We start from the raw sequence: 25,722 nt of genomic DNA, 5'->3' as shown, positions 1-25,722 counted from the left end.
GTAGAGTCACTTTTGAAAGATGAAAAAGTTCTGGATACTGGCTGCACGATAATGTGACGATACTTAACAGTACTGAACTGTATACTTAAAAATGGTAAAGACTGGGATGTGTGGGTGGTTCAGTCGGTTAAGCATCTGCATATGGCTCAGGTCATGATCCCAGGGTCCTGGAATCGAGTCCCGCATCAGGCTCCTTGCTCAGCGGAGAGTCTGTTTCTCCCTCTGCCTGCTGCTCCCCCTGCTTGTGCGTGTTCTCTCTCTGACAAATAAATAAACAAAATCTTTTTAAAAAATGTCAAATATCGTAAACCTTGTTATATGTGCCTAACCACAGTTAAATATATATTTTTTTAATTAACCTGACAGAGAGGCCCAGATTTAATGTGATCAAACTGTGAAGCAATTTGTGTCCCAGGACATTGTCAAAAACAATAGAAAAATCAGCCAGCAATTTTTGATGAGCTCCAGCTAGGTGTGATACCAATAGTGACAGACATTAATAAAGAGATCAAAAGAAGAGACAGTGAGGCAGATCTCTGCTAAAATCACTATGATCCCAAGGTGAATGTGCACATGGCCAACTCTGTGCTTTCTGAAAAGAAGGGGAAACAGACTTTAGTAAAATGGTCAGCCAAACCACTAAACAAACAAATAAGCAGACGTCCCTGAAGATGGGGTAGTAAGGAATTGGTATCCAAAACTGCAGTCATACACAATTTTAAATGTCCATTTTCCAACAAAAAATTACAACACGCAAAAAAAGAGGAAAATATGCACATGAAACTTTCTCCAGAATAGACCATATACTGGGTCACAAAACAGGTCTCAACTGATACCAAAAGACTGAGATTATTCCCTGCATATTCTCAAACCACAATGCTTTGAAACTGGAACTCAATCACAAGGAAAAATTTGGAAGAAACTCAAACACTTGGAAACTAAGAACCATCTGCTTAAGAATGATTGGGTAAACCAGGATATTAAAGAAGAACTTAAGCAATTTATGGAAACCAATGAGAACGAAAACACATCGGTCCAAAACCTATGGGACACTGCAAAGGCGGTCCTAAGAGGAAAATACATAACCATCCGATCCTCACTCAAAATAATAGAACAATCTAAAATGCAGTCCTTATATTCTCACCTTAAGAAGCTGGAGATGGAACAGAAGAAAAAGCCTAACCCACACACAAGAAGACAACTGATCAAGATTAGAGCAGAGATAAATGAATTAGAAACCAGGAGCACAGCAGAGCAGATCAACAAAACTAGAAGCTGGTTCTGTGAAAGAATTAATAAGATCAATAAGCCACTGGCCAGACTTATTCAAAAGAATAGAGAAAGGACTCAAATTAATAAAATTATGAATGAAAGGGGAGAGATCACGACCAACACCAAGGAAATAGAAACAATCATTAGAAACTATTATAAATAACTATATGCCAATAAATTAAACAACCTGGAAGAAATGGATGCCTTCCTGGAAACCTATAAACTTCCAAAACTGAAACAGGAAGAAACTGATTATCTAAACAGGCAGATTAATCATGAAGAGATTGAGTTAGTGATCAAAAACCTCCCAAAAAACAAGAGTCCAGGGCCTGATTGATTCCCTGGGGAATTCTACCAAACATTCAAAGAAGAAATAATACCTATTCTCCTGAAGCTGTTTCAAAAATAGAAACAGAAGGAAAACTACCAAACTCATTCTATGAGGCCAGTATTACCTTGATCCCCAAACCAGTCAAAGACACCATCAAAAAGGAGAATTACAGACCGATATCCCTGATCAATACGGATGCCAAAATTTTCAACAAGATCCTAGTTAATAGGATCCAACAGTATATTAAAAGGATTATCCATCACGACCAAGTGTAATTCATCCCCGGGATGCAAGGGTGGTTCAACATTCGCAAATCAATCAGTGTGACAGATCACGTTAATAAGAGACAAGAACCATATGATCCTCTCAATTGATGCAGAAAAAGCATTTGACAAAATACAGCATCCTTCCCTGATTAAAACCCTTCAGAGTGTAGGGATAGAGGGTACATTCCTCAATTTCATAAAAACCATCTATGAAAAGCCAAAAGCGAATATCATTCTCAACAGGGAAAAGCTGAGAGCCTTTCCCTTAAGATCAGGAACACAAAAAGGATGCCCACTCTCACCATTATTATTCACCATAGTACTAGAAGTCCTAGCAACAGCAATCAGACAATAAATAAATAAATAAATAAATAAATAAAAGGTATTCAAATTGGCAAAGAAGAAGTCAAACTGTCTCTCTTCACAGATGACAGGATACTCTATATGGAAAACCCAAAAGACTCCACCCCCAAACTACTAGAACTTATAGAGCAATTCAGTAACGTGGCGGGATACAAAATCAATGCTCAGAAATCAGTTGCATTTCTATACATGAACAATGAGACTGAAGAAAGAGAAATTAGGGAATCCATTCCATTTACAATAACACCAAAAATCATACGTTATCTTGGAATTAACTTAACCAGAAAGGTAAAGGATCTGTATTCTAGAAACTACAGATCACTCCTGAAAGACATTGAAGGAGACACAAAAAGATGGAAAAATATTCCATGCTCATGGATCGGAAGAATAAACATAGTTAAAATGTCTATGATACTCTGAGTAATTTACACTTTCAGTGCCATCCTGATCAAAATACCAATGACATTTTTCAAAGAGCTGGAACAAACATCCCTAAATTTGTGTGGAACCAGAAAAGGCCCTGAATCGCCGAGGAATTGTTGAAAAGAAAAACAAAGCTGGGGGCATCATCGTTGGATTTCAGCTTACTACAAAGCTGTGATCACAAAGACAGCATGGTACTGGCACAAAAACAGACACTAAGACCAATGGAACAGAATAGAGAACCCAGAAATGGACCCTCAGCTCTTTGGGCAACTAATCTTTGACAAAGCAGGAAAAAACATCCAGTGGAAAAAAGACAGTCTCTCCAATAAATGGTGCTGGGAAAATTGGACAGCTATATGCAAAAGAATGAAACTTCACCACTCTCTCACACCATGCACAAAGATAAACTCCAAATGGATGAAAGACCTCGATGTGAGACAGGAATCCATCAAAATCATAGAGGGGAACATAGGCTGCAACCTCTTTGACATTGGTCACAGCAACTTCCTTCGTGACAGGTCTCCAAAGGCAAGAGAAACAAAAGAAAAAATGAACTTGTGGGACTTCATCAAGATAAAAAGCTTCTGCACAGCCAAGGAAACAGTCAAAAAAACTAAGAGGCAGCCCACAGAATGGGAGAAGATATTTGCAAATGATAATATAATAACTAAAATAAAAAAATACATTAGAAGAAATCAAGAGCAAATTAGATCATGCAGAACAGATCAGTAATATGAATGACAGAGTAGTGGAAATCATGCAAACTGAAGAGAAAAAGTTAAAAAAAATATAAAAAATAAAAAAGTTAAAAGAATGCAGGGAAAACATCAACCATACTAACATTCATATTATAGGGGTCCCAGAAAGTGAAGACAGGAAGAAAGAGAAAAAAATTAATTGACAAGGCAGGAAATAACAAATGTTGGAGAGGATGTGGAGAAAGGAGAACCCTTTTACACTGTTGGTGGGAATGCAAGTTGGTACAGCCACTTTGGAAAACAGTGTGGAGGTCCCTCAAAAAGTTAAAAATAGAGTTACCCTATAACCTAGCATTTGCACTACTGGGTTTTTACCTCAAAGATACAGATGTAGTGAAGAGAAGGGCCATGTGCACCCCAATGTTCATAGCAGTATTGTCTACAAGAGCTAAACTGTGGAAGGAACCGAGATGCCCTTCAACAGATGACTGGATTAAGAAGTTGTGGTCCATATATACAGAGGAATATTACTCAGCCATCAGAAAGAACAATTACACAACATTTGCAGCAACATGGATGGGACTGGAGGAGATTATGCTAAGTGAAATAAGTCAAGCAGAGAAAGACAATTATCATATGGTTTCACTCATTTATGGAACATAAGAAATAGGAAGATGAATAGGAGAAGGAAGGGAAGAATGAAGGGGGGGTAAACAGAAGGGGGAATGAACCATGAGAGACTGTGGACTCTGGGAAACAAAGTGAGGGCTTCAGAGGGGAGGGGGTTGGGGGACTGGGATAGGCCAGTGACGGGTATTAAGGAAGGCACATACTGCATGGTGCACGGGGTGTTATATGCAAATAATTAATCATGGAACATTACATCAAAAACTAAAGATATACTGTATGGTGACTAACATGACATAATAAAAAAAAATATTATTAAAAAACAAAACAAAACGAAAACAAAACAAAACAAAAAAACCAGGAAAGTATGGCCTAATCAAAGAAACATATAAATTAGCAGAAACCATTCCTAAGGAACCCCAGATATCAGATTTATAAGGCAAACACTTTAAAATAACTATCCTAAATATCCTTACAGAGCTGAAGAAAAACAGGAAAAAAGTCTACAGGAAACCAGGAAAAAGATGTATAAACCAAAAGAATATCAATTAAAGAGAAAGAAATTAGTAAAAGGAATCAAACAGAAATTCTGGAGCTAAAAAAGTACAGTAACAAAAATGGATGATTCTCCAAAGCATCCAACAACAGGTGCAAAGCAGGCAGAAGAAAGAATCAGCAAGCTAGGAAAAGAAGCATGTAAAATTATTGAAACTGAACACCAAAAAGAACATGAGGAAAAGTAAACAGAACCTATTTGAAAACTGTGGGACACCATTAACTAGACCAACATATATATTATGAGAGTCCCAGAAAGAGAGAGACAGAAGAGGAAGCAGAAATAGCATTTGAAGAAATAATGGCCATGACATTTCCAATTTTGATGGAACACATGCACCTATAAATCCAAGGACCTCAACAAAATCCCATGAATGATCAACAAAAAGAGACCTACAAACTATTACCAACCTTTTGAAATTCAGCCCTTGCAAAAAGAATCTTGAAAGTAAGAGTGACTTGTCACATAGAAGAGATCCTTAATGAGATTAATAACTAATTTCTCATCAGAAACCCTGGAGGCTAGAAGGTAGTGGGATAACATATTTAAAGTGCTGAGAGTAAAGAAGTATCAACATCCCCAGCAAAACTGTACTTCAAAATGTAGACAGTAATTAAGAGATTCAGAGGTAAACAAAAGGAACACACAAAGAGTGTTTATTAATAGGGGAGGCTGAGCGAATTCATTAATAGATCTGCCCTACAAGAAATGCTAATGGGAGTCCTTCAGATTGAATTGAAAGGAAGTAAGATTGTAACTCAAAGCCATATGAAGAAATAAAGATCCCAGTAAAGATAAATCCATAACCCAGTATCATCATGTAATATTTGGTTTGTAACTCTACTTTTTATTTACCACATTTCAAAGACAAACATACAAAATTACAGATCTATGTTATAGGGCACACAATTTATAATGATGTATCCTGTGACAATAATAATGTAAAGTGGAGGTAAAGAGCAATATAGATAAGTTTTAGTATTGCTATTGTATAAGATGGCATCAATTCAAATTATATTAAGTTCATGAGGATACATGCAAACCCATGGTAACCACAAAGAAAATATATCAATAGAATATACACCAAAAAAAAAAAAGAGAGAAAGGAATCAAAATGTGCCACTATAACAAATCAACTAAATACAAAGGAAGACAGTAACTGAGGAAATGAGGGAGAAAAATACCTATCAGACATACAGTGAATAAATAATAAAATGTCAGAGGTTAGTCCTTCCTAATTAGTAATTAACTTTATATATACATGGATTCAACTCTCTAATCAAAAGGCAGATATTGAGAGAATGGATAAAGAAAACATACAACAATATGTTGACTAAAACAGGCTCACTTTAAATAAGTCAGTCAGAAAAAGATAAATACCATATAATTTCACTTACATGTGGAACTGAAAAAACAAACAAATGAACAAAGAAAAAAGAGACCAAAAAAACCAGACACTTAAATATAGAGAACAAACTGATAAGTTACCAAAGGTGGGGAGGGATGTGTGAAATAGATGAAGGGCATTGAGGGTAGACTTACCATGATCAGCACCAAGTAATGTACAGAACTGCTGAATCACTATACTGTACCTCTCAAACTAGTATAACACTGTATGTTAATTATACCGGAGTTAATTTTTTTTTCTGAAAAAAGACTCACTTTAGATCCAAAGACACAAACAGACTGAAAATGAAAGAATGAGAAAAGAAAACCATGAAAATAATAAACAAAGACAGCTGGAATAGATATATTGGACAAAATATACTTTAAGTCAAAAATTTACAAAAAGCAAAAGGAGAACTTATATATTGATTAAAGAATCAATTCATCAAAAAGATATAACTGTAAGCCAAACAAGAGAGCCCTTAAATAGACAAAGGAAGCAATTATATTGAATTGAAAGGAGAATTGAAAGGAGAAATAGACAGTTCTCTATGCTGTAATAGATGGAGAATTCAATACTCCACTTTAAATAATGAATAGTTAGACAGAAGGTCAACAAGGATGAAGAGGGCCTAAGCAACACTATAAACTAAGTAGCCCTAACAGATGTATATGGAACACACTACTTCAAAAGAGCAAAATACACATTTTTCTCAAGTACACATGGAACATCCTCCATATCTGACCATATGTTAGGCTGTGATACAATTCTTAATCAATTTAAAAACATTATAATTATACAAAGTATGTCTTCCAACCATAGCAGATTGCAGCTAAAACTCAATAAAAGAAAAATTTTTTTAAAAATTGATAGGTGGAAATCAAATAATAGACTCATAAACAACCAATAGGTCAAAGAAGAAATAACAAGACAGTCAGAAAATATTCATAAATGAATAAAAGCAAAACATAAACACTAAAACTTACAGTATGCAGCAAAGACAGTACTCAGAGGAAATTTATGGCTATAAATGCCAATATTAAAAAAGAAAACATATCTCCAATTAATAATCTAATTTTACACCTTGAAGAAACAGAAACAAATATCAAAGTGAAACCAAACAGAAAAGAAGAAATAATAAAGTTTAGTGTGGAAATTTTTTAAAAAGGGAACAGCAAAACAATAAAGAATCAGTTAAAGCAAAACTTGATTCATTGAAAATAGCAACAAAATGAACAAATCTTTAGTTAGAATGACAAAGAAAAAAGAGAAAGAATGTAAAGAACCAAAATCAAAAAATTAAAGTGAAGACACTACTACGAACTATACAGAAATAAAAAGGATTATTAGAGAATACTGTAAGCAATTTAATCAAGAAGTTAGATGACCAAGATGAAACTGACAAATTCTTAGAAACACACAAATGACCTAAACTAACTCAAGAGCAAATAGAAAACCTCAACAGACCTACAATAATTGAAGAGGTTTAATCAGTTAGCAAAACTACCCAACATAAAAAATTCTAGTACAAGACTGCTTCACTGGTGAATTCTACCAAACATTTTATTATATTTTTTTATTTTTTTTTTGAGAGAGAGAGAGAATGCATAGAGGGGCAGAGAGAGAGGGAGAGAAGCAGACTCCCCACTGAATGCAGAGTCCAACATAGGGCTCAATCTCACAACCCTGAGGATCATTACTCAAGCCAAAATCAAGAGTCAGATGCTTAACTGACTAAGCTGCCCAGACACCCCTCTACCAAACTTTTTAAAAGAATAAATACCAATTCTTCCGAACTCTTCCAGAAAATATGAGAGGAGGAAACATTTTTCTAATTCATTCTATAAGGCCAGGTTTATCTTGGTACGGAAACCAGATAAAGATAAAAATATCCCAGCAATGTAAAGTTGGTTTAACATCCAAATTCAAGTAAAATAACATACCATACCCATATAATAAAAGACAAAACCACATGATCATGTCAACAGATGTAAAAAAAGCATTTGCCAAAATCCAAAACCCCTTCATGATAAAAACAACACAAAGTAGGAATAGAAGGAAACTTCCTCAATCTGATAAGGTGTACTAACAAAACCTCAGAGCAAATATCATACTTAAGGGTAAAAGAGTAGATCCTTTGCCCATGAGATCAGGAACAAGACACAGATGTCTACTCTTTTTTCCTATTCAGTTATATACTAGAGATTCTAGCCAGGGTAATGGGCAATAAAATGAAATAAAAGGCATCCAGATTGGAAAAGAAGGAATAAAATTATCTCTGTTTGTAGATGACATGATCTTACATACAGAAAGTCCTAAAGAATCTACCTTATTAAACAAGGTTGTAGGATATAAGATCACTATATAAAAACCAACTATATAGCTATACATTAGGAATAAACCACCCAAAAAGGAAATGAAGAAACAATTTCACTTAGCGCAAAAATTTAATATTTAGCAATAATATGTACCTGAGCACTGGGTGTTATACACAACTGATAAATTATTGAATACTACATCTGAAACTAATGACATACTATATGTTGGCTAATTGAATTTAAATCTAAAAAAAAAAAAGAAATGAATTCCATTAAAAAAAAAAAAAAAGGAATAATACATCCCCAAAGAAGTGCAAATACTTCAGGAAAGAAGTGCATCATACTTTGAAAACCACAAAACATTACTGAAAGAAACTAAAGGTAGACCTAAAAAACTGAAACACCCCATGCTGATGGAGTAGAAGTTATAATATTGCCAAGATAGTGATATTTGCCAAATGGATCTTCTGATTCAATGCAATCTCTATCAAAATAAACCCAACTTGCTTTTTTTGTAAGAAATGGAAAAGATGATTCTAAAATTCATATGGAAACGCAACAGATCCAAAATAGCCAATTTTGTAAAAAGAATAAAAAATATGGATGACATACATATCCCAATTTCAAAATCTATTACAAATCTACAATAATCAACACTGTGGCATAGACATGAGGATAAATGCATAAATCAAATGGACAGAATAGAGGTCCAGAATAAACCCTTACACTTACAGTCCATTGATATTCAACATGCCAAGGCAGTAGCAGTGGAGGGAAGAATAGTCTGTTTCAACAAATGGTGTTTGAACAACCGAATAACATGTGCAAAAGAATGAAGTTGGACTTCTGTCAAACACCATATTAAAAAATTAACTCAAAATGGATCAAAGAATTAAATTCAAGATATAAAACCAAAAAATTCATAGAAGAAAACACAGGTGTCCATCTTCTTGATCTTTGATTAGGCAATCGTTTCTCAGATATGACACCAAAAACATGGGTAAGAAAAGAAAAAGTAAATAAATTAAATATCAAAATTTGAAATTTTATGCTTCAAAAATGCCATTAATAAAATAAAAACAACTCCAAGAATTGAAGAAAATAGTTTCAAATTATATAGCTGAAAAGAGACTTGTATCCAGAAGTAAATGTAAAGGGAATGAAATATACATTTCTTTAAAAATAGGCAAATAGCCAATAGCATAGGAAAAGATGCTCAACATCATTAGCCATCAGGGAAATGCAAATCAAAACCACAATGAGATACCAGTTCACATCCACAAAAACAAATAGAAAAGACAGACAATAACAAGTGTTGGTGAGAACAAAAAGAAATCAGAACCCTCATATACTGCTGTTCAGAATGTAAAGTGGTACAGCTACTTTTTTTTTTTTTTTTATTTTAATAATGATTTTTTATTATATTATGTTAGTCACCATACAGTACATCCCCGGTTTTCGATGTAAGGCTCGATGATTCATTAGTTGTGTATAACACCCAGTGCACCATGCAATATGTGCCCTCCTTACTACCCATCACCGGTCTATCCCATTCCCCCACCCCCCTCCCCTCTGTAGCCCTCAGTTTGTTTCTCATAGTCCATAGTCTCTCATGTTTCATTCCCCAGTCTGACAGTTCCTCAAAAGCTTAAAAACAGCTACTGTATGACTCAGTAATCTCAATCCTTTACATGTACCTAAGAGAAATAAAAATGTATGTATGTATACGTGAAATCTTGTACACAAATGGTCATAGCAACATTACTGAAAGACACAAATGTCCATCTGCTGGTGATAAATAAACAAAATGCAGGATAGCCATGTAATAGAATGTTATTCAACAATAAAAAGGAATGTGGTACTGATACATGCTACAACATAAATAAACTGAAAACATTATTCTAAGTAGAAGAGGTAAGTCACAAAAGACCATTTACTATGACTTTATTTGTATGACTTGTTTAGAATAGACAAATCTATAGAAAAAGAAAGCAGATTCTGGTTATCAAGGGATGCAGGGTGAAGGGGTAAATGCAGAGTGATTGCTAAAGGTTACAGGGTTTCTTTTTGAAATGAGGAAAATGTTATAAAAGTAATTGTGGCAATAACTGTACAACTCTGCATAAACTAAAAACTAGCGCACTTGGACTGTGAATTTTAAATGGATTAAATGTGAATTATATGTTAATTAATATTTTAAACAGGAAAGAAAGATGCAAAGTTTTCTTGATAACTTAGAAAAATAAAGAAAATGTACAAATTTTTAGAACTAATAAGATAATTAGAAAAAAATTATTGAAAAGAAGGTTAAGTCAGTAACAATCCTGCCTTCCAGAAATAATTAAAATATCATTTAAAATATTACTTATCATTACACAATCTTTTTTACGATAATATATGTAGATAGGAATAAGTCTAATACCAGGGGACAATGCCATTTTAAGAAAGTTACAAAATCTTATTCCACATATGTGAACAGTAGGGTCACAATTCTCCCAAGATTAATTCATAAACTAAGTGTGGTTCCAATCCACTTTCTAAGAGAATTTTTCAGTAAAACTAACAAAATCGTTCCTTTTCTTTAAGATTTATTTATTTGAGAGAGAGAGAGAACATGCATGCATGTGAGGGGAGGAGCAGAGGGCAAGGGAGAGAGAGAGAGAATCTCCAACAGACTCCTTGCTGAGAGCAGAGCCCCATAGGGGACTCGATCTCACAACCCAGAGATCATGACCTGAGCCGAAACCAAGAACTCAACCAACTGAGCCACCCAGGTGCCCCAGTAACAAAATAGTTCTTAAATATTGTAAGATAATGAAGAAGCACATATAGGGCTCATGACTTACAAAAATAAGAATAAAGAAGCAGACTTTCCTACTAAATAATGGGCCAAATTATAAAATTACAATACCTAAAACCATGAAAATAATAAGATGTCCAGAAACACTTTGAGATGTGACATTATATCACAGATCAATAAACTATTGAATAAATGGTGTGAAACAGCATACCCCAAAATAAATTCTAAGTAGATTACAGATTTTGGAATAGGGAAAACTTTAGCATGTAAGATTCCTTTAACTCTAATGCAAAAACATTAGAGAATAATAAAACATACTCTTTCTAGATCCACAAACTTTTCAAAGTCCAATTCACCTTACTTGAGATTCACAGAACACAAAATACTTGTAATATAATAACAAAGTATTACTACCCAGAATAAATTAAAAATGTCTACAAATCAATAAGACACACTCCCCAATTAAAAAAAAAAGTCGTAAAACTAAAAATCACAGCAAATCACAGAATGAACTTTTTAAGTGGCAAATAGTCATCAATGATATGAAAAGTATCACCAAACACTCATGTACCTATGAATTAACATAAGGAAGTACCACGCACCCTTATCACACTACCAAACTGCTTAAAGGTTGCAGGGAAGCAGAAACTGACGTGAGAGTTGAGAAAAAAATGCACCAGAATTCAATTCTCTCAATGGCTCAGTTGTTCCCTGATATACACTAGAAGATTTTATATTATTTCCTTAAATATGTGCAATGAACTGATTCACACACTCAGAAATACACATCCCTTCACCTCTAAAATGATTATATAAAGACACACACATATCCACTATATATATACATCTGTGTGCTTATGTTATATATTCTTTTTATGTGTGCATAATAGAGGCACTATCATATTTATTAGCACAAAAATTTGTTTCCGGCCTTTTCAACAAAATCTACGGTTAAAAGAGAAACCTGAAATTCGATGGAAAAAAAATTAACAAAAACATTCTCAAGACAAAGAGAAAGCCACCAAAAAAAGTATTATTTTGAAAAATACTGATGGACATATTACAAAGATTGATTGTACCTTTATCTTCTATGAAAATATATTATTACTATGAATAAGGCCCTCCTAAGCCAAAGAAAAGCGCCATCTTCAAAACACATATGAGTATTTTTCAATTGTTTTGTGCTTTTTCCACATTTTTTAAAAGACCTGGAAAATACATTCTTAAGAGTCTATTGTAATGAATTCTAGCTATATTTATAAATTTAAGCTCTAACTGATAAAAGTCAAACCTCATGATTCTAAATATGTTTTTTCAAAACATGTTTCATTTCAAAATGCTATAGCCTTTATTTTTTAATGATTACATTTTAGATAACTATTTGAAGTCAGTTTCCTGCTTTGCAACATCAATTTTTAAAAAGCTGTGGGTCTTAAGTGAAGGAATATAAATTAATGCTGGTTCCCACTGGTGGATTTGAATATATAACTTGTTATTTAAAGAAAATTCCATGTAATAAACTTCGTATAAGAAGTTAGATCCGAAATAACGGCATTATTCTCATTCTCTCCACTATCACTGCATACCTTTATTTTTGCATCAATGCTATGTTTTTCTTTTCTCCAATGTGCTTCTTGCTTCCTCAGTTTCTCCAGGTCATTTAGCAGGTCAGCACAGCGGGTACTTAATTTCTCATTTTCCTCCTCCAGATTTTTTATAACCAGTCTGTTTTGCTCTTCCTTATTCTGTACACTCTCCTTAGTGTCCTGTAGAACAGTACCACAAGGGCCGATAAACAAAACAACAACAACAAAAAAGGTGAGAACTAATCAGCAAATATAAACTGTGCAGTTTTACCCTCACAGCAGCTTCTTCTATATTTGATGGCCAAGGTCACCTGTATACTTTTATTGGCCTCTTTTCATGCAGGTGGATGGGTCATATTTTTTCGCTGGATGACAGCTTTGATGAGTACACATTTGCAAAGAGCCCATTAATTGATCAAGCTGCCTTTGATGCTGTCCCCAGCTATTTTTGAGACCCACACAGACATATCCTCCCAGACCTGGGTTTTATCAATTAATAATGCCAGTCCCATCAGAATCTAATTACAAGAAGCCACATATTCACACTCCTACTTTCTTAGCTCCATTTCCATCATTAACTATTTATCTGAAAGTTATAAAGCTTGGAGTCTTATCTTTAAAGCATCTTTCTCAGTTTTTGCATGTGAGAAAACTGTGTGGTACAGCAGGGCCTAAGGCAATTTTTCCTCCAAGCTTGTCACTTTCTGTGCCACAAAGGCTGACAAAGCTTAAAGGAAGACTTCAAAGCAATAGTACTGTAAAACTATGTACAAGCCAACACACCTTAACTTCTTGACTTTTATCTTTAAATTTCTTCTGCAAGTCACTGAATTCTTTCCTTAAGAAAGCATTTTCTTCATCAACTGCAATCTTCCGTTTTACAAGGTCATTTATTTCTATTTGTAGTCCTGTTTCTCTCTATGGAAAAAAATATATAATTATTGGTAAATTGGTATTTCTAAGAAAAAATCATTTTATTTAAAAAGTTTCACATTTTGATTGAAAATATTAGGATTAACTAGTTTTCATAATAATGTCTATTATCACAATTCTCATTTCTGGTGACATGCCCATCAATTTTCAGGTAAACAGTGCAAGTACGTTTATTAGTTTAAGATGAAGAACACATAAAAACTGGATGCCAAATATTGCCACATTCAAAAAGCGAACTTTTGGGATTTAGGTGCATAACAAAAGAAAAACAAAATTTCATAAAACATTCCAATCAAAGAACATGTGTATGTAGCTAAGATAAGAATTACTCTTATTTGAGTATCATTTGGAAGAAAATATTTTTTAGAGAAACAATTATGGTTTTACAAAGGCATACATAATTTTTAAGATTGGAAAATAGAAAGTTTGTTTTGGTACCAAAGATACCTTGCTGTGTAGAAAAAATATTCAGGAATTAAAACTGCCATAGTTTTTAACTGGATGTTCTTTTCGCCTGCCAAAGATACCTAAACAATACCTAATTACGGGATGTGTCCCTGACTCAATTCTTCGTTTCCCTCTTATCTCTACAGCTCTTCTCTCAGAAAATTTATTTACCCCTTCTTGGCTTCTGTTCTCATCTCTGTTTGAGAGTCTTACTAATCCTAATTCAGCCCTGATTCTCTCCCAATCACCAATGCCACATTTCCAACTTTCAATATAATACCTCCACTTGGATTATCTGCTGGAACTTGAAACTAGCGTGCCAAAACCGAAATCCATATCCTGATACTATCTCTTTCTAAACTTCTTCAACTTTTGTCAACCCAACTTTTGTTCATTTTTTCAACTAATATTTATTAACCACCCACTACATGCTTATAAGCTTTTTGAAAGTCTCCAGGTCATTCTTAACTGCACCCTTCCCCAAAGCCCCAGTGGCCTATCAGCCAAGAAGGCACATCAAGTTATAACATACTGTTCTGTTATTAAGTAGGATGCTCAATAGAAAACCCTGACCTTCATTCCATCTCTGATCTATCAGTGATGCTGATCTGATTCTTAAATATCAATTTATTTTGTACTCCCATATTTACTCCTTAGTAAACATGCTCCAAGTGACTTGAGGAGGAGCTTTAGGGATAAGATGTGAAACAGAGTGACTTTCAGGAATAAAGTGAGAGTATCTACTACATTCTAATTTTTTTTTTTTAAGATTTTATTCATTTACTTGACAGAGAAGAGACAGCCAGCGAGAGAGGGAACACAAGCAGGGGGAGTGGGAGAGGAGGAAGCAGGCTCCCAGCGGAAGAGCCTGATGTGGGGCTTGATCCCAGGACCCTGGGATCACGCCCTGAGCCGAAGGCAGATGCTTAACGACTGAGCCACCCAGGTGCCCCTACATTCTAATTTTTTAAGCTATAATGTTAATTGTCGATTTTACTTTACTTCTAATTAAAAATATTTTAGGAGCACCTCGGTGGCTCAGTTGGTTAAGTGTGCCACTCTTGATTTCAGCTCAGGTCATGATCTTAGGGTGGTGAGATTGAGCCCCACATCAACACTGGGTGTAGTCTGCTTAAGAGTCTCTCTCTCCCTCTCCCTCTATCCCGACCCCCCACCACTGCTCACATGCACATGCTCTCTCTCTTAAAAAAAGTAAAATTAGGGGCGCCTGGGTGGCACAGCGGTTAAGCGTCTGCCTTCGGCTCAGGGCGTGATCCCGGAGTTCTGGGATCGAGCCCCACATCGGGCTCTTCCACTATGAGCCTGCTTCTTCCTCTCCCACTCCCCCTGCTTGTGTTCCCTCTCTCGCTGGCTGTCTCTATCTCTGTCGAATAAATAAATAAAATCTTTAAAAAAAAAAAAAAGTAAAATTAAATACTGAACACATACAAAAATAATCTGTGAGAAATATATAAGGTATGAAGAATAGAACAAAAAGAGCAGCCTCGTATCCATGACCACCTAATTCAGAAACACAATTTTACCATTATCTTTGAGTCCTCTGTAGGCCCCTGATCCTTAATACTTCCAGGTCCTCCAGGGCAAGGCACTATCCTACAACTTTGGTTCTTAGCCTTCTCTTGTCTTTCTGTATAGTTTGAAGACATACATATCCTTATTTGATATACTATACAGTTTAGCTTATTTTTGAACTTTATATAAATTAAATCATACTATACATATTCTGTATCTTGCTATTTTTTGCTCAACATGTGATCCCAAATTCATCCATACTGATAGGTGTAGCTACAGTTCAATTACCTTGGTGTATAATATTATTCTATTATATAAGTATACTATAATATATTTATCTATCTCTTGTCAGTGTATATTTCAGCTGTTTCCCATTTTGGGAAAAGGGGTATACAAACAATGCTGCTATAAACACTCTTAAACATGTCTCCTGATACAGATGAGCAAGAATTTCTCCAAAGCAGTATTTTTCAAACTACAGACTGCAGCCTAGTAATGGGTCATTAAATCAATTTAGTCATTACAATCAGCATTCTTTAAAAGTGGAATAGAATACAATAGAAAATATCAAAATGTAAGCAAGCATAAATTCGTAGCAAAAAAACTATGCCGTAGGATAAAATTATGAAAGAAGCAAATACTTTATATTAAGTATCTCCTAAATTTTACAGTGTTTAATTCTTGATTTATAGTTTATTTAAATATTATTAAATTCATATTTGGTACATACTTTGTTATATTTTTACTTTTATTATACATAGTAAAGACAATTATTATATAAAATTTTATTTCATGTGTGGGTATACTAGGGTCATTTAGTAGAATGTACTTTTTTCAGTGTAGGGGTCATATTAATAAAAGTTTAAAAAATATTGCTTAAGATCATATTTGGAGGTAAAGTCACTAAGTCATAGGCTATAAGCACTTCAAGAGTTCTCACAGCTCCACATTTGCACCAACACTTGACTCTCAAGCTGAGTAAACTTTTACAAATCTACTAAGTATAAATGGTTCCTCAATATAGTTTTAATTTTTATTTCCTATTTTAATATTATTTATAATTTATAATTTATTTCCTATTTTAAATGTGCCTGACATCAATCAAACAGCTTAAGAATAGATGCATAAGTGTGGCCCATCCACAAATCACAGCCTATTTTTCTATTCTCATCTAAGTGTTACCCTCCTTCAAGATTCAATCTCTCCCTTCCTCCATGAAGGTTTCCCCAAACTGTCACAGTAATTTCTACCCATTCTAGATTTCTGTCTTGCCCAGATTATTCATTAGACACATTACATACTATCTATGTACTCATAATGCTTTCCAAACCAGATTAGCAAATGTTTATGAATGAGATTGACACAGAATGATAAATTCAATCATATGAACACTAAGACTGTTTACAGATTATCTATAGACCTCTCCTTTGAAAGGAGAACTGACAAAACTTGAGAATCCTCATCTATTCTGGAAATTATTTAGATCCTAGGAAGGAAAGAACACTGAACCAAATGATTAAAGTTTTAGAAGGGATTGCCCATTCATGTTCAGCTAAACTTAACAGAAATTGACAACTTAAACACCAACAGCAAGCCCTTTCATGAGAATTACTTAATAATTTGAATTCCAGCATTTGAGTGAATTTAGTAATCAACAAGGCCAAATATAGACTTAATTTTTAAATAAGAAAGTGTAACACAGTAGGTAATTAGTTAACCCAAATTATCAATATTCTTGTAATTAGTTTGATAAATCTGATATTATGTTGAATAATCATTAAAGTAATAGATAAAGATGCACTCCCAATAAAAGACAACCAATAAGTTAAACCTTTAAAGATTTGTAAAATTTTGTATAATGCAAAATATTTTCGTATTAAAGTATGCTCTTACTGATCTACTTTAAATAATGAAAGTACAGGTATATACAGCTGTAGTTCATTTTAAAAAGTAGCTTTATGAAACTTTTCAACAAACTTCTCTGGATAGAGTACATTCTTAATGGTCTGGCTTGAGTTAATATTAAAATAGCAAATAGAACTCAAAGGAACCATAAAGCATAAGGGGTGACAAGAGAAAGTATGTCTGGAACAAATAATTTATTATGGATAAGACATGAAATGAATAATTCATATCATGGTCAAGAGAAGTCTATAGAGTAAGAAGAGAATGATAGAGTATGACGCAGGAAAAAAGGGGAAGGAGGGGCAGCAGCATAAAACTCTATTGAGCAATACTTGAGCATAGTTAATATATTATTTATATGACCTACTTTCAAATGGGCATGAAAGTTTTAGTAAAAAACAGAAAAGTTATGAAGCCACGACAACTAAAACAATGGTAAATGGAGAAAAAAGAAGGTGTAACAGATCTATTTGTAACTGAAAACCAAAACTTATCTCTGAGCTTCCTATAAGGTTAAAAAAAAGGGTGGGGTGGAGTGGGCATATAATGTTAAAGAGCAATCATCATCTAATTAAATACAATACACTAGGCTGTGAGCAGAGTCATGCTATCTAATGCAATACTAGAAGGGGAATTTATTACATGGTTTATTTTATAACCATCAGTGACAAAGCTAAGGCACGGTCTTACCAAAAGAAGTTATAGGCAATGTTTTATGCTATCATCAGTAAAATGTTATAATATTATTGTACTTCTATGAAAGTTTTTTCTGCAAACAGCTAAAAAATAGCGTGCATGAATGTGTGTATGTGTGGGTGTGTGTAACTTTCTAGACATTTGACTAAATACATAAGTAAGATTTAAATAAGCTATAAGAATTGTCATTCTTAAGTGTTACTCTCCTCCATAGGCTATAAGTCTTAAAAATTAATATTGCTCAGTGGAACAACAGAAACGTACTGGAGGGACTTCCAGTTTCCCCTCAAGCACGTAAGGAACTTGGAAGTCATCTCTCCTATTCACAAACATGAGAAAAAGCTGAAGTAACTAAAAATCAACAACTCTTCTTAGATCTGTCAAAGAACTGGGGTCATAGAGCAAACTGTTGTTCCCCAAACTAGAGAAACAGACAGTTAGATACATATAGTGGCAATTTACCAGAGCAGAAAACTCCATGGGAACCACTACCCAGGTAGGGAAATCTAATCTGCAATTAACAGATTGCTGGAAGATCAAAGTGGAGAAGTTTTGAGAGTTAAAAGGTCCAAAAAAGCCCAATCTTAGGGAAGTTTTGTCAGAGCCTAACCAACTTGGCAGAAGGGAAATAACTAACTCCAACACCCTTTATCTAGCCTTCCTAATAATCCGAGGAGGAAATAATTGAGAAGCACTTATGAAGGTCACAGTGTAGGGACACAAGCTCTCTAAAAGACTGAGACCTAATTATGGGACTCTAGAATACTTCCCCTCCCCCGACACCTCACCACATCAGTAGGGCTTTTGTGTAACAACCAGGGAACACAATGGAAAGAACTGTGTGTCTCAGATGATATTTAAGAAACTTCTACAGAAACCCAAATAAAAAAGAACAATAAAACAAAGTTTAGCCTCTGACACATACAGCTACAGCCAACGGTAAACACGGCCTAAGCCCTAGACAGATAAACATAAAACCTCACACTAAAGGCCTATTCACCTCAGAACTTTTTACCCATTTAGTCACTTTTAAGTGTCAACTTGGCTATGCCACAGTACCCACAGTATCCAGTTTTTGATAGTTTTTGATGAAACACCAGTCTAGATGTTACTGTGAACATACTTTTCAGATGTGATTAACATTTAAATCAGTGGACTTTGAGTAAAGAAGACTACCTCTCCATAATGTGACTGGGCCTCATCCAATCAACTGAAGACCATAAGAGAAAGGGCTACAGTCCTCTGAGGAAGAAGGAACTGTGCCTCCAGACTGCCTTTTGATTGAGTTGCAACAGTAACTCTTCCCTGGGTCTCCACCTTGCCGGCCAGCCTTGCACAATTCAGACTTGTGAGCCCACAACTGGGGAGCCAATGCCTTAAAATCAATTTCCTTCTCCAGATAGATAAATAAACAGACATATGTATGCACATCTATTACTTCTCCTTCTCTGAAGAGGCCTAACAGATTTTGGTCCCATTTTGGACTTCAGTCTTAAATTGCAAGAGCATGGATACCATCAACAACTTGAATGAGCTTAGAAGCAGATTTTTCCTAAACCAAGCCTCCATGTGAGAGCACAAACCAACTGAAACCTTGATTACAACCATATGAGATCCCAGTTATGCCCAGGCTCCTGACCCACAGCAACTTAATAACTGTATTGTTTTAATGCACTAGTTTATGATAATTTATTATACAGCAACAGAAAAACCAAACTAATGTAATCTATTTTCCCACAGAATTTACACTAAAAATAATGGAGAAGGTGGTTATGGAACATAGGCATTATAAATCCTGACAGTACAAAAAATACAACCAAAAAATGCTAAGAATTAGAAATTAAGTTCTCCAATTACTCTCCATAAGTTCACTTTAAAATGCAGGAAAAACAAAGGCTACTGAATAAATCAAAATACACTAATTTTCTTACCTTTTTAAAGTGCACAGTTGAGAGATATTATATACATTTTTCAAAATATGTTAGAAGCAAGACGTATACTATTAAATATATATAAAGTAATAACTTAATCACTCAAAGAAATGATATAGACTCTAAATATCCCAACTATCAACGTGAAAATGCATGCATACGCAAACACACACAAAAATCCCCATAACGTTTAACCTTGAAAACCAGAGGGGCATAATTTTGCAAGTTCTTACAATCAGTGGGGCTTAACACCTAGAACTTTGAAAGTCAGCCAGCTTGGCTCTGGGAGAACCTGGAGAGCAAGAGGAAATTGAGTCCCTATGCTTAAAGAGATAGCATCACAAAGAGCCCTGTAGAGATACAGCATAGAAGCAGCAATTTGAAAAATGCCTCAGGTATAGAGGAAGAAGATTTCCTTGCTAATCTCAGAGTCTGTGCTGGAGGGACAGAGATCTTTGGGATACTTCTCCAGGAGCTAAGTGGGTACCATTTCCCTCTTCACCCACCAGCCTAGAGAAAGAACCCTGCGAAAACCAACACAGCCCCAATACTCCACCTAGCTGGCTATCAGCATACCTTGCTTTCCTCCCCACACTCCCACCCTTGTACTTCCGTGGATCCACACCCTCCAACCATGGCAGGAGTTTTGGGCGGCTGTAGGTCCCTCCCCCAGTGGACAGTTTTGGATCTTGCCAGCACTGTGTGCCCTGCCCTCACATTTTCCTATGGATCCAACCACTCTACCCCTGCAGCAGTTTTCTAAGGCAGCTCCAGGTCCCCTCCCACAGCAGACCTGTGCAAGCGTCTCACCACTTTTATTCAGTATAGTACTGGAAGTCCTAGTCATAGCAATCAGACAACAAAATGAAATAAAAGGAATCCAACTTGGTAAGGAAGAGGTAAAACTTTCACTATTTGCGGATGACATGATACTATATACAGAAAATCCAAAAGACTCCACACGCACACGCACACATACAAAACTACGAGAACTGATGAATGAATTCAGTGAGGTTGCAGGATACAAAATCAATATACTGAAATCCACTGCATTTCTATATACTAATAATGAAGAAGCAGGAAGAGAAATTAAGAAAATAATTCCATTTATAACTGCACCAAAAAAATAATAAGATACCAAGGAATAAACTTAGCCAAAAAAGTGAAAGACTCATACTCTGAAAACTATAAAACGTTGATGAAAGACAACACAAAGAAATGGAAAGACATTTCATGCTAATGGATTATTGTTAAAATGTCTATACTACCCAAAGTAATCTATAAATTTAATGAACTCCTTATCAAAACACCAACAGCATTTTTCACAGAACTAGAAAAACAACCCTAAAATTTGTATGGAACCACAAAAAGACCCTAAAGAGCCACAGCAATCCTGAAAAAGAAAAACAAAACTGAAGGCATCACAATTCCAGACTTCAAGTTATATTACAGTAGTAATCAAAACAGTAAGGTACTGACCCAAAAATAAGCACATACATCAGAGGAACAGAAAAGAAAGCCCAGAAATAATCCCACAATTATATGGTCAATTAATCTTTGATAAAGGAGATAAGAATATATGATGAGAAAAAGTCTCTTCAACAAATGGGTGTTGGGAAAACTGGCCAGTTACATGCAAAAGAATGAAACTGGAACACTTTCTTACATTCTACACAAAAATAATCTCAAAATGGTTTAAGGACTTAAATGTGAGACCTGAAACCATAAAAATCCTAGAACACAACATAAGCAGTCATTTCTCTGACATCAGCCACAGCAACATTTTTCTAGATATGTCTCCTGAGGCAAGGGAAACAAAAGCAAAAATAAACTGTTGGGACTACATCAAAATAAAAAGCTTCCGCACGCAAAGGAAACCATCAACAAAACTAAAGGTAACCTACTGAATGGGAGAAGATATCCGCAAATGGCATATCTGATAGATGGTTAGTATTCAAAATATATAAAGGACTTATCCAACACAACCCCCCAAAACAAATAATCCAATTAAAAATGGGTAGAAGACACAAAGAAACAATTTTCCAAAGAAGGCATAAAGATGGCCACAAGACACATGAAAAGATGCTCAACATCACTGATCATCAGGGAAATCCAAATCAAAACCACAATGAGATATCACCTTTCACCTGTCATTATGGCTAGTATCAACAAGACAAAAAATAACAAGTGTTGGTAAGGAAGTGAAGAAAACAGAACACTCATGTACTGTTGGGAATGTAACTTGGGGCAGCCACTGTGGAAAATAGTATGGAGGTTCCTCAAAAAGTTAAAAATAGAAATACCACATGATCCAGTAATTTCACTACTGGATATTTGCCCCCCAAAAATGAAAACACTAGTTTGAAAAGATACATGAACCACTATGTTTATTGTACCATTATATAAAATAGCGAAGATATTAAAGCAACCAAAAAGCATCCATGGCGAGATAAATGGATAAAGAAGATGTGGTATATGTAGAGTGGAATATTACTCAGTGTTAGAAAAGAATGAGATCTTGCCATTTGTGACATTGATTGACCTAGAGGGTATTATGCTAAATGAAATAGGTCATACAGAAAAGGACAAACACTGTATCATTTCATTTATATATGGAAGCTAAAAAAAACAAAGGAACAAACAAAAAAACAGAAACAGTTTCACATATACAGAGAACACACTGGTGGTTGCCAAAAGGTAAGGAAGTGGAATGTGGGTGAAATAGGTGAAGGGAATTAAGAGGTACAAACTTCCAGTTATAAAATAAACAATTCATGGGGATGTTATGTGCAGCATAGGAAAAAGTCTTAAATATTACAATATTTTTGTATGATGACAGATGTAACTAGACTTCTTGTGGGGACCATTTCATAATGTATACAAATATTAAATCACTATGATGTATACCCGAAACTAACAGGCTATTGTATGCCAATCATACTTCAATAAAATAATAATAATAATAATAATAATATTACTCATTCAACAATATTCACTGGGAATCTGTTATATGCCACACAATACGGTAAATACTGGATGTCAGGGATGCAAAGGTGAATTGCTATACGAGGTTCCCCATCCTCTCACAATCTGTAATATCATGTAGGAGAATATGGTTACTTGCACCTTACTTTTATCCCCACCCTACTCCTCAAAGGGATTTAAAAATCATTAAAGGCTAGAATTACAACTCGAAATTTTCCCTAGTACCATCACAGGATAGTATATACATTTAATATATTATACCTTGTGGAAAGTTATAACTATCATTGAACAAAAATATACATGATTTAGTCTAAGAAATTAGGGCCTCTAAAAAACAAATAATTTCTCTTAAGGAAATTTAGTATTTTATTCATGAGCTAAGTGATTCTGCTCAAAAAGGTAAATAATTGAATACTATCTACCCAAGGAAGAGGAAGTAGAAAAAGAATTTAGCAAAGAAAAGTGGAAATATATTGTCATTTTAAGAGCTAACATTTTAAAAAATGGTATGCTATAGTTAGCCATCTAGATCTGGTAATCTGAGCATTCCCTAAAGCACTGTAAACTTAAAACCAAAGAATATCAAAGAGTGGCAAAATCCATTCTCCTCCATCAATAGAGTGGTACCTGAAGATAAATTGCTCAGCCTGGATATACATTTTCCCAAACCTCCTGAATCTTGAGGCTAGTTTTTCTCAATGAAGTACGAATACAAATGGCATTTGCCACTTTTAAGTCACAAGGTTGTATCTATTAGGCAGCTTAGCCTAGCTTAATTAATATAGTAGGTACAGAACAGTATATATCCATCTTAGGATTCATTTTGCTATTTTTTGATATTCAGGTAGCAAATATAACTGCTTTCTTTTTCTCATAGCAAACTGACTAAAATGTTATTTCTAAAATTTTATCATCATAGTATCAATTATGATATTTCCTAGAAGGAAAACACAACATGGGAGAATGTATAAACTTCTAATTTAAATGTCATATAGGAGTCTATATTCCATTTTAGAAAGACATTATATGGATGTAGAGAACATAATAATAATTGAATCTTTTCTAAGTTAACTTCCACCTGAAGTCCTTTAATAAAACAACTTTTAACAATAATCAAACTTAGATCAAAGTTCTCCCAAAACTGTAATTGGCTAGGAAGGAAAATAGAGTCAGAAGTCAAAGAGCAAAGTCTCCAAACAGAGCTTCCAATCACCCCAGAAAAATTACAGGCAATTCAGCACACAATGAGCAACTGGGTGCAAAATGAACTTAAATATTTTAGCACAATATAGGTCATTCTTACAATAAATTTCTTTCTCCTTCATTTTTGAGATGTTTATACTTTAAAATAGTTCTGGGAAGTGCTGATCACATGGATTTTTGCAGTGATAATATACTGATTATATAATCACATATAGTCTTGTTATATATGTAATTGTATAATTTACTGATTATATGCAGAACATGAGATTGTATGAATCGAAAGTACACATTTTCAAGAGATCAAATAAAATCATCCCAGTTATTTGTTAATCTTTTCTATAAATGAAACCATCTAAAAATTTGTAAGTTTCAATGATACTACTAGTAATAAAATGGTAACTGCTAATAATAAAAGGTAAAACTCAATAAAACAATGAATAATTGCTAGATACTACTATAAAACCATAACACTATCTTGAGTTTTAAAGTATAAATGACATAGCCTACTAATTCAGAAAACAACATCTTTGCTATAAGCGAAGTACACTAGTGAAGAATAATCTGACTACAGTAGTTTCAAAATAGTAACGATTTGATATAATGACCCTGATATTCTTAATGAACATTATTGCAAAAAAAATTTAAAAATAAAGATCTACTACCTGAAATAAAATATTAATTTTTAGTATTTTCTGGTACAACACCAACCTGTTCCAATTCTTGTATTTTAGCATCCTTGACTTGCAGAATTTCTAAAACTTTTCTGTCTTTAGCTTCAGATTTCTGTTTTTCTCTAGAAAGAAAAATATAGCGTTTATTAGTCAAAATTGGTAGCTAACCCCTTAAATTTTCACATCCCGAAAATGAGTATCACTTTAAAAAATATAGAAAATTAAATTATCTGGGGTTGACAGCCCTTTCAGAATTAATCAGAAACCATATGGCAAGTGACAACAACTTACTTAAAAACTACTGACAACCAAGACAACTTCATACCAAAACAATAGTTTAGTTTCCAGATTTAGATGCATGACAAAAAAAATACTTAAAACATATTTAATATAGCAATAACCACTATATCATCACTTTAAAATAATTAATAAATATGACATGTTCTTAACATAAACATTTTATACACATGATTAAATTAAGACTAAAATATCACTTTTGAAGTAAAAGACTCAAACGATAGCTAGAGATTTCATAATAACCAACATTTTTAAAAATAGGATAGAAATTTATTGGACATTTATTTCTATTTTTTAAAAACTTTAAAAATAGGTAAGCAGAAATCTATACCTAAATCACTAATGAATCCAAAGTAGACAGGTAAGGAAGAAGAAAACCCTCAATTGGGAAAAAGTGAAATGAAGGAAAGGGCCATAGAAGGCACAAAGCAATTATCAGAATGAAGAGACACCAATCAGAAAAGCACATCACTGGTTGCAAGAAATAAATT

At 34.2% G+C, this 25,722-nt stretch overlaps 1 protein-coding gene across 3 annotated transcripts in view; it reads right to left on the bottom strand.

Annotated features, from left to right (window-relative positions):
- CNTLN (centlein) overlaps positions 1-25,722 on the bottom strand; it is a 285,688-nt gene that overhangs the window by 184,221 nt on the left and 75,745 nt on the right. For all 3 annotated transcript variants that reach the window (XM_040631462.1, XM_040631460.1, XM_040631461.1), the window contains exons 3-5: positions 24,972-25,056; positions 13,414-13,548; positions 12,631-12,810 (exon numbers count right to left, since the gene is read on the bottom strand). In XM_040631462.1, the coding sequence (XP_040487396.1) occupies positions 12,631-12,810; positions 13,414-13,548; positions 24,972-25,056 (400 nt within the window). The remainder of the gene's footprint in view (positions 1-12,630; positions 12,811-13,413; positions 13,549-24,971; positions 25,057-25,722) is intronic.

The sequence above is a fragment of the Ursus maritimus genome, unplaced genomic scaffold (assembly GCF_017311325.1).
Source record: "Ursus maritimus isolate PB19 unplaced genomic scaffold, ASM1731132v1 scaffold_17, whole genome shotgun sequence".
NCBI lineage: Eukaryota > Metazoa > Chordata > Mammalia > Carnivora > Ursidae > Ursus > Ursus maritimus.
This window is presented reverse-complemented; position numbering and strand designations above follow the sequence as displayed.